Genomic DNA, 10,970 nt, shown 5'->3' on the forward strand with positions numbered 1-10,970 from the left:
TTCCCAAAATAATACAATCAACCTCAAGTAGTAACTCCTATTTGACAACCACTTTTCTTTATGGCCCGTAAGACCTACTTGCTGGTTAATAAACTTTTTTTTCTTTCTTCTCCATGAGCATTGTTCGTCAGGCAGGTGCGAGATGGACGGAGGACGGGCGCGACGGCTCGGTACAGCGGGGCGGAGCGACGACGGGAATGCTGCGAGGCGCAACGATGACGAGGACGTGGAGGGCGGCGTGGTGAGGCAGGCGAAGGGGCTGCCTTGGCGCTAGGAGCTGGCACGGTGAGCGGAGCAATGCACCCTCTATTCCCCGCAAAAATAAAATAAAATAATGCACCTGTGACTGCGATGTACCGAGTTTTTGGGAAAATGCTAGCACCACGCAAAGGCTAAACCGAAGTTTCGTGCTGCGGAGTCATGCCAAACCCATTGCTTCTGCTTTACCTTTGAAGAAAGATAATTCTACTACCTGATGATGATACGTACAGTACAGATCGTGTAGTACAAGAACCATTCAAACGTACCGGAATTTTGCAGCAAGCAGTTTGCTTCCGGGGTAAATTGGAAGGGAGTCTAATTGTTCCGACGGTCTCTAAAGGCCAATTCGATACGGCCATTTCTTTTTCTACAGCTCGATTAACCGAGGCTTACGAATTTCCAATTGACTGAAGAATCGTCGATTCCTTAAATGCTCAAAGGCTCCATTAGTTTACATTATCCATGGATGGGGACGGCGTGGACCTAGCGAAACCTGCAAGAGAAGGCAAAAGAAAAGGAGAGGACAAGCGGTGGAGTTTCCGTGACAGAGGAAAAGTGGCATCTCAGGCTCTGACCAAATTCCTACTCACCACCACCATCCGCCTCTTCTTTCCGGCACAATTTCTTCCTCCTTGCACTTGCAGTATTGCTTTAATTTTATTTTATCACGCACGGCACCGAAAGAAAACTAAATCCCACTCCTCCGCTTTCCCCTTTCTCGTTCCTTCCCTCTGAGGAGCTCCCAATTGTCCCGTCCTCCTCTTTCCCCCACCTCCATTGCCACTTACCAGTCCGTGCGATTGTCCAGACAGAGGACGGTGATGGGTTCTTGGGAGTGAGGATCCTGATGAGGCTCCGGCCGTCAACGCCTGCTCCCTCTTTTCCTTGTCTTGGCATATTCTTCTCTCCAGGTTGTCTAGATCCTTCTTCCTCCAATCCTGCTTAGCTTCCAAGCTGACCACCAACTGCAAGATTGCCGACCAGCGAGCATTTCGGAGTATCGAGACCTTTCTGGTAAGGCGGGCAGAGCAGGCTAGACTGCTAGAGTTAATCTTTATTCAAGATTTATTGTTTTCTTTTTTGTTAGTATTTTGCCTCAGCTTGTTTAATTGAATCTTCATGTTTGGATCAACTATTTTCTCTGCCAGATTTGAGTACTCGCCAGAAATTTTGGGAGGTGAAGGGGTTATTTTGTGATTCGTGAGAGCGGCAGTTGGAGAGCAGAAGGGGCGATTTCTTGAGAGTGCTTTCTTGTCTTGCGGGCAAATTGAAGGCAGTTTAGTTGGATTAGGTAGGAACGAAGAAAAGAACATCTGGAAGAATCTATCATGTGCTGCTGTCTACGCCCTGGAATTTTGATCCGAATTGTGCTCAGTTTCATGCAACTTTGATTGAGGAAAGAAAACCCCCAATTTGGGATTTTCAGCTGGTGCTGCAATCTGCATTGTTCAAGGTTGTTCGGCGGGGTGTTCGTGTGTGTTGGTGGGTGCTAGTCGGCCAGATGGGTTGCAGGCATTCCAAAGTGAAGGACGAGGAAGCCGTGAGGCGATGTAGGGATCGGAAGAAGCTCATGAAGCAGCTCGTGAGCCGCCGTGTTGACCTTGCGGCTGCACACATTACGTACCTACAGGCACTCCGCAACACAGGAGCTACTCTCCGACAATTCGCGGAGGTGGAGTCTGCATTGTCACAGCAGTCCCCTGAAAGCCTTTCAGTCCCTGTCTCGCCAACTCTAACCCCACCGCCGCCACCTCCACCAGGCCCACCACAGCCTGCTGCTTACTCGATGACATCCTCAATGCCACCACACTCAGTGACATCCTCAATGCCGCCATCACCACTCGCTGTGCCATTTCTACCTTTTAGTCCTATAAGGATAAGAAAGAGGGAGAAGAGAGACGGTGAGCTCCATGGGGATGATTCTACAGATGATGACGATGACACTGACAGCTGTTCAACCCCTCTGCCCCCACCCCCGCCACCCGGTATGGAATGGGAGCACATTGACCCAATCACCATGCGTCCCTTGAATTTTCCGTCCCCGTTCACTGGTGGGAACGATAAAGATGTGGCCTCACAGGTTACTATGGATGATGATTGGGTTGAAACAAACACAGAATCTGATGGTTGTGAGGGTGAAAGCATCTCTGGCAATTTTGATGGCATTGTGAGGCGTGCGGAGTTGCATTCAGCAAAGAGTAGGGCTCTCGGTGATGAAAATTCATCAGTGGTGAGCTGGGTGACAAAGGACTTGGACTCGTCGGCAGTGGCCTGGAGGAGTGAGAAGTCACTCGTAGAAATCGCTAAGGAGATTGATGAGTACTTCTTGAAAGCAGCGGCAAGCGGGAGCGATGTCGTTATACTTTTGGACTCTGCTAGTGGGCGGCTAGATCTATCAGAGTTAGAGGCAAAGAAAGGTAATATATTGAGTTTTCCTATCCTTATATCTTCCTTGATATTTTATATAGACGCCGTTTGATAACTTCAACTCTAGCATTGTATGTATATGCACCATGAAGTATATGAACCTTCTTGTGTATGCATTGTTTGGTTGGCTGTGTGCACCCTTGGATGCAGAGGCTGGAAGATTTTATTCCATCATTCTAAAAACAGTAATTGTATTGTTTGGTTCTCCAAAGTGGTGTGTATCAACACCATGGAAAGCCACGTGAAATGGCAGTACTATATTTTCAAGTTCAGCTGGATTCCAATATTCCATACTTCACTCTATTACATTAGTTTAAAATAACATCTGTTGTTTTAGGTGCAGGAAAAAATTCCAAGTCTGCCAAGGTTTTCTCCACACTTTCTTGGAGCTGGTCATTCAAATCTGTGCAGGTTAACAGAGAATCCTCAGACGGTGCTTGTGGATATGGTTACCATGGGAAAACACTAGACAAGCTTTATGACGAGGAGCAAAGACTCTACAAGTTAGTTAAGGTGCGCTATGGAGTCTTAGCAATATTTTTATTTGGTATATATTTCACGAAATGCATTAATGCACTCAAGGAATAGGATAAGAGCTTATATCTTGTATGCTAGATTTGAGGAATTGTTAATTTCTTAGAAAGATGTTTCTTGAGCGGAAAAGTATTTTATCTTTAGGGAAGAGCAGAGAAGTTGGTAGTTCTATTCATAGGAGAGTTTGATTCACGATGAAGGGTGTTTACTTGTTACATTCTGTTACTTTACCAAAAGTTGGTACATTGTTGATTATAATAATCGTGTCTTGCAGGATGAAGAATTTGCAAGGCTTCAATACAGAAAGTACAATTCGTTGCTACAGAGGCTAGAATCAGGGGAGCACGATAAGTTGCATGCAGAGAAAGTTCGAGATAATATCGAGTTACTGCAAACCCAGATAATCTCTTTAGAGGAAGCTGCAAGCTCGACATGTTTGACCATATCAAAGATCAGAGATGAGGAGCTATACCCTCAGGTCATTGAATTATGTGCAGGGTGAGCTCCAAAATTCATTAGTTCAAAGGCTGCTATTCTTCTACAATTAGTTATGTTGGTCTCTGTTTTTGATTCCTATTATATACACGTTTCAGGAAGTTCTGTTTATCCCATTCCCTTCTCACTCCTATTAAGATATAGCTGATACTAATTTCACCAGGAGTCCCCATGTTTAGCATTTTAATTTACTTATGCTGAGTCATACTGGAGAGCTCTATTGTTGTTCATGACAGTTGGCCCGTAGGGAGTAATTAGTATTTACGTCAGGCATCTTGTGCCATACTTTTGTTGTGGCATGTGCCTCTTGTATTAATTTCATGTATTACAACGGTGCCCTGCTACTTCTGCATTTACCCCCTTCTGATAGTGCTCTCTCTTTCTCATTTGTCTCTTCTGACACTATTTTCCCCTTTGCTTCTGTTGGCATAGGCTTGTACATATGTGGAGAAACATGCACGAGTGTCATCAGGTTCAGAACCATATTGCCCAGCAAGCCAGTCTCCTTGGCAACCGACCTGGGAGTGAGCCGACAACTGACTCCCATTGTTATGCAACATCCCAGTTGGAAATGGAAGTCTCTGCATGGCACAGTTCCTTCTGCAACCTGATCACCTTGCAGCGTGAGTACGTAACCATCCTTAACCAATGGATAAGACTCACTGACTGCCTCCCTGATAATGACGGCTTCATGAGAAGTTCATCTGGAATATGTAGCCTCTGTGGGGAACTCCAGCATGCTCTTGAGAAGATACCTGAGAAGGTAGAGTAAAACCAACTTGGTCTATTTTTCGGAGTTTTGTTTGTTAGTCTGTCAAGTGAAACTTGCAGGATCTTTTGGTTGAAAATTGATTAACTAATTTTGTATAATGAAGCTTCCATTCTTAATTTATGAATTGAAGAACTATTATACTCATATCTCATCAGCTGGCCTTTGTTATCATAGTTAACAGTTTAGCTTTTCTTCCCATATATTCTTAATGTTCCTTGTTTCTATAAACAGGAACCTGCAGAAGCAATAAAGACTTTTCTGTCAGTCATACACTCCATAGTTACACAACAAGCTGAGGAGCGTCAGCTAAAGAAAAAGTCAGACAACATCGAGAGCAAGTTCCACACCCAGTTAGAGAAACACAGTGAAAACGCAATGCAAACCTCAGGCCAGCCTACAAACGCCAGGAACCACTCAGTGTCGAAGGACGACCCGAAGCTGGAAGCGTTCAGAAAGCGAGTCGAGGAGGAGAAAGCCAGGTACCGGAACTCCTTGAGGACCAGTCGAGCCATGACGCTGAACAACCTTCAGACGAGCCTCCCGAACGTGTTCCACGCCTTGATGGGGTTCTCGGGAGTCTGCGTTCAGGCGTTCGAAGGCATCAGCCGATGCAGTGAAGCTGTTGCTAGCCACTCGGGGGCGGCTTCACCTGCCGTCTCCTCCTGTGATCACCCGCTGTAAGTAGGCGAAAGTATAAACCTTTCCATCGTGAATATGCTTCTCCTCTCCAAAAACTTTGTGAAAAAAAGATTAGCCATGATTTAAAGTTAATACAGGCGCATAGACCAGTCTTCAGTTTGAGAAGAGGTTAATGGTAGAAATATGAAGTATCACAAGTAGTTTTTTTTTCTTCTGTATCATGGTAAGGGTTTCATGTATGGGAAGCACTAATCCTGTGCTTTGTTGATGTAGAAGTTTAATTGTTCTTGCTCAGATTCAGTCGCTCTGCTTCAAAATGATCTGTCAGACAGTTTAGCTTTGACCATGTATCAGTATCTAGATTTGTCACATGGTAGCCACATGAAATGGGTGTCTGGTAGATGTACTTTCACCCCCATGATATATATGCGAAAGTCGCTCCTTGTATATTTTATTTTAACTGTAACTGTCAACTCAGAACCGACATTTTGAATTCAAAGTAAAGTGAGTGGGTGAATTATCGCTCCATAGGAAAACAAGAAACTATGTGAATACGAACAAGGTGCAGACAGAAAAGGCACCAGGTACCTTTATACGTACGACGATCCTCGTTGCCGATTCTTTCCAGTCCGGTTGTTTTGGTAGATGAAGAGGGAATTGCAAAGACAGTAGTACAAGAGTGCAATGCATCGTCTGGGAGATGAAAATCTCCCTCGTAAATTACATACTCTCTCGGTCTTCGAGTTTGTCAAAATTTACATGTATGTAGACATAACTTAGTATATAAGATGCATTCAAATTTATCAAAGTTGAGACATCTTTTTGAATTTATCAAAGTTGAGACATCTTTTTGGACGGAGGAATATAAGGATTAGGGTACGCGCGCGTAGGTGTGTAATTAAAGGAAATCGAGGACGATGCCCGGCTGGCAGCGCGTGTCCCAGCCAGACTTGGCTGTCGGTGTCGGGGACCAAGGCCTCGTGTGTACCTCGCCGTCGGCTTTGGTTCATGCCAGCTATCATCCACGACTCGAAGACGTCCTCCGGGGCGGCGTTGATCGATTAGGAGTGCTGGCGATGGAGCGATGGGAAGGACCAGGGGGGGCAAAAGGAGGCGGCGAACGGAGATAGGCGTGGAACGAGCCGTGATACGAGGAGGCACCCGTGCTTTAGCATAGTTAATTAATGAGCGCGGGGTACTTTTCGTGAATGATGGGCAAAAATGCCACGGTACCCTACTTAAAAAGCGGAATTACAGAAGAAAGTTTATTGCCCTACGTCACAGAACGGATGAAGCGTGCCTTCTAGTAGCATTGTAGGTCTCTCGTTGAATCATGTAATAATTATTCCCTCCTGCTACGGAGAAGTCGCATGCTTTTAGTCAGAGATCAATCGTCAATCGACAAGTTAGACATCGGATTTTAACCCAACGATACCAAGTGGGTGATGAGGGAATGATGATGACCCTCAGATCTTAATGCAATAGCTCTGAAACGTCAAGTGATATTTAAAGTTCATTTCTTAAAAATCAGGTGACTAATTATTCCCTCTTGCCGCGGAGAAGTCGCATGGTTTTTAGTTAAAGGTCAATCAACATGTTACCCATCGGATCTTAATCCAACGATACCAAGTGAGAGATGAGAGAATGAGGATGACCCTCGGATCTTAATGCAATAGTTCTCAAACGTCGACTGATATTTAAGGTTCATTTCTCAAAAATCAGGCGACTTGGAAATAGCCACACCCTATAATTATTTCAAGATAATAATGAGGTCTTTTGCTGAAGAAAAAAAAGATTGCACCAAATAAATCATGAATTATGTTTTTTATTGTGTATTTCTTTCACATTGTAAAATGAGTGAAATACACCACTAGTTCATAAACTCAGAGCGAATGCACGGTTTAGCCCTCGAACTCAGAAAACGCACACATAAAGCCCTAGACTGACATTAGTGTAACACATAAGTCCAAAAACGGTTCGGCGGGGTTAATTTAGGCCACATGGCAGCCATGTCGGCTTATGCCAGGACCAAGTTCCCGTTGGGGTTTCTCATGGCTTTTTTGATAAAAAAATTAACATAATTCTAGAAAAAAGTTAAAATAATTCTTCACAGATTGTTGTTAAATTAGCAACCTCCCCGAGAAACCCCAATATCAACCCATGGTGCTGGCTTAAACCAACGTGGATGCCACGTGGCCGGAATTAACCCTGTCGAATTGTTTTTGGACCTAAGTATTAAACCGATACCTGTTTAAGGTTTTACGTGTGCGTTTTCTGAGTTCGTGGACTAAAATGTGCATTCGCTCTGAGTATATGGACTGGTGGTGTATTTTATTCTTGTAAAAACTAAAAAGTTTGACATACAATGAACCTTTATATTTTGGGGGAGGTTTTTGCCTATTTTGTTATTTGACAAAAGTATTGTTCTGTTTTCATTACTATTTTTTTCACATTAGAATAGTAATTTGGCGCAACATATAGATCAACAACTGCCAAACTGAGCCAAGGTGCCCATCGATTTGGGGAGCAACTCGACGGCTATGTCTCAGGTTTTTGCGTATACACACAGTAAGATGGATCTCTTAGGGCTTTGTCGAATTCGGTCTTCTTGTAGGATCACAGTCTTCTTCATACACACAAGGCAAGACGCTGGTCTCCTTTTAAAAAAGACTCCATATCGCCTAGGCACAAGGCTTCCCTAGGAACCCAAGGTGTAGTCCACCTTGGTCAGTTGAACCTATTTGTGGGCCCAGGCCTAGGCCATGCACAACCCAATGTCTATATGGCCCATGTACAACATATATGATACTGATATACGGTAGTATGACTTCCCATTCTTAGGGATGTTCATAATTTCTTTGCTTGACACTGAAATTATTGTGATTTTATATTGCTTTGTGGAGGCAATATAGGTTCAAATCCCACTACACAATGGGCTCTTTGATTCAAAGGATTTTCATAGGAATCTTTAAGAGTTTGAATCTTTAAGATTTTTTTCCTATATGGGTTGTTTGATTTGTATGATTGAATCCCAAGGGCAACTTTCCTAAGGATCCATTTTCACTATATTTCATAGGAAAATTCCCATCCACTCCAGTCTCTTGGTAAGATTATTTTTTTCTTTGTTCAATCAAACAAACGTTTGTGCAACTACAATCCTTTATGATTCACAGGGACATGACATTTAAACCTTGGCAAGGTTTGTCCTTTTCATTTGACGAGCTCAATAACATACTAAGCTAGCTTTTTATGGTTCATGGTTTTGGGAAAGAATGGGGAATTAGGAGAGCTCAAACAAGAAAATAAAGTTGGAAGGAGGCTTAGACCGCAAGAAAAAGGAGGGAAGGTTCAATGGTTATTTGGAAATTTCTAGGGCAGCAAGTTTGCTACAGCTCTGGACCTTCCTAGTGGCAACGTGAGCCACCACGTGGCAAATTTGAGCTCTATAACGCGATTTGGATGGGAAGTGACCCCAATTACCAAGTTTAGGGGGTCGAATGCACTTTTTTGCAAGTTTATGGACTAAACCGTTTCTAAGTTCACCACAAGTCGCTTAGGGTGTGTTTGGTGGCCCGGGTCAACCCAGATTCACTCTCCCACTTGAGATATGATGACCTCATACAAGTTGGCCTGAGATTTTTTGTGATATTTGGTAGCCCGTATGTGTTGAGAGAAGTTGTAATAATACTTTGTTTGGTAGCATGATGGGTTGAGATTGGAGCAGGCCAAACGTTTACACAAAGGCCCCTAAACAAAAACAAAAAAAGCAATCGGGTCCAATCTTCTCCACCACGTTGTGCTGCGAGCACCTTGTTGGCCATGGGGAGGTGTCCAGGGGCGGGAACGGGGGCGGCTGGCGGCCATGGGGAGGTGTCCAGGGGCGGCGGGCTGCAGCCATGGGGAGGGCCAGCGGCCATGGGGAGAGGCGTCCAGGGGCGGCGGCCGGCAGCCATGGGGAGGGGCAGCGGCGGGCGGCGGGAGCCATGGGGAGGCGTCCAGAACGAGTTCGTTCGTTTGGGTCTTCAGGAGCAAATGAGGGGCATGGGAGAGAGTCTGGGGGTGCGCTGGTGGGCCCCCGAGATGGATTGCGGGATGGACTCAACTTGGCTGGGTTGTGAAGCTCGATTAGGCTGAGGGGCATTTTTCGTATGAGGTGGGCTAAGCTCTACACGTCCTATCCGAGCTAATAAACACAGTCTGAGTTGGAAAAGTGGGATGAGAGAGATTTTCTAGATTGATTCAGGCCACCAAACACACTCTTAAGCATGACCCCTATCAAAGAGAGATTCATGATTAGCAACAACAAAGGTATTGTTGGATTGCATATTTGGTCGTTTTAAGCATCTCGGCGGTTATTTCACATCCTTCGTGGTCCAGGCACACATGTAGACATAGCTACAAACCCAATTTATATCAAAACAGTGGTCATACTGTTTTTGAGTTGTTAGTTTCTTTTGTTAGAACAATCGCTAAGAAGATCAATTGGTTAGTGAGATACCTTGTCACCCCCTATATCTTCTATATCTAAGTAGAAGCAACTCACTACTTGATTTTTCTAAACATGCAAGCATGCCACACCATCACATAATTAATTTGTTCACACCTACTTATATTAGTAGAAAACTCATACCTTTGCACATGCATGCATGTTACTTCCATCAAGCTATCCCCACTAAGTGAAGAATGTACAATTTTATTATATGTTTTCAATATTGAATACTCTATGTTAACTAAAAAATTTCTCAACAACGTGCGGGACATCATCTAGTATAATCAGTTACTCTACCTTAATTTGGGAAGGTCGGTTTACACACATGATCGAGAAAAGGTGGAATTTTATTTCCATGTCGTGTGCAACGAAGACTATCACATTTTTAAAATTAAAGACTCTCAGTCTCTTCCTAAATTATATCCATATTCTATCCATAAATAACAATCAAAATAATTTAGATGATGTGGACTGATACAAGACCTGAAAGGAAAAGAACCTCAATATTGTGATTTTTGTATAGAACATATAAGATTTTTCCAGGTATAAAGGTAAGAAATAAGCATAAAGACGAGCATGTACTCCCTCCATCCCACATTAAGTGACGAGATATTACATGTATCTAGACACCTTTTGGGTATAGATACATCCATATTTGGACAAATTTGAGTCACTTCATATGAGAAGGAGGGCGCACTTCACAAGAAAAGAAGACTAAAGAAGACACTTGTGCCAAAAACAACAGAACAAAAGACACCTAGAAAGATACACCACTAATTTCTTTTGGGACCGTTTTAAAAAAACTTTTCAAAGGACATAACATTAACCTTCTATTAGAGATGTCACCTGTGATTTTGCTCCATGCGATAAGTGAAACAATATATGTTAGATTGCTTTCTCTTGGTTAAGGAATAATCTTTTGGCGCTAAAGAGATTGTTGTGTGTTGTACTACATGCCATCCTTTTGTCACGAAGTTTGAATTTAATTTAAATAAAAACATTCACATGTAGTCATAGATGACACAAAAGCACGATTTCTAAAGGTAAATGAGTAATTTATTTTTGTAGCATATCATTATCATTGGCCAGAACGATATGGAAAACACAAATGCATGGCTTATGGTGCACTCTTAACTTTATTCACCATGATACACATGTTTTTTTTGCTAACATGAAAAGGAGGGGCGACGTTTGTCTTTCTATATGGAAAGGAAGTCTTTGAGATGAGATGCAATACAGTCTTGAATACAAGGATATGCCTATTTGGGTGCTACTACTTTTTCTATCTTATAACAGACGAGTACAAAATAACACATAGACTATGGTTGACGATAAATAGTAGTATTGTCGACG

The 10,970-nt window shown here is 43.2% G+C and overlaps 1 protein-coding gene across 2 annotated transcripts; it reads left to right on the forward strand.

Moving 5' to 3' along the window:
• Window positions 1-798: 798 nt before the first annotated feature.
• Window positions 799-5,648, forward strand: LOC100827275 (nitrate regulatory gene2 protein). 2 transcript variants are annotated; one of them, XM_003569227.4, is made up of 6 exons: window positions 799-1,275; window positions 1,410-2,678; window positions 3,032-3,201; window positions 3,497-3,720; window positions 4,150-4,480; window positions 4,721-5,648. In XM_003569227.4, the coding sequence occupies exons 2-6, from the start codon at window positions 1,763-1,765 to the stop codon at window positions 5,168-5,170; spliced, it is 2,091 nt and encodes a 696-aa protein (XP_003569275.1). In that variant the 5' UTR covers window positions 799-1,275; window positions 1,410-1,762; the 3' UTR covers window positions 5,171-5,648. The 2 variants fall into 2 exon arrangements, with proteins under 2 accessions (XP_003569275.1, XP_010231954.1); XM_010233652.3 differs by having other exon boundaries at window positions 800-1,275; window positions 3,026-3,201.
• The last annotated feature ends 5,322 nt before the right edge of the window (window positions 5,649-10,970 follow it).

The sequence above is a fragment of the Brachypodium distachyon genome, chromosome 2 (assembly GCF_000005505.3).
Source record: "Brachypodium distachyon strain Bd21 chromosome 2, Brachypodium_distachyon_v3.0, whole genome shotgun sequence".
Lineage (NCBI taxonomy): Eukaryota > Viridiplantae > Streptophyta > Magnoliopsida > Poales > Poaceae > Brachypodium > Brachypodium distachyon.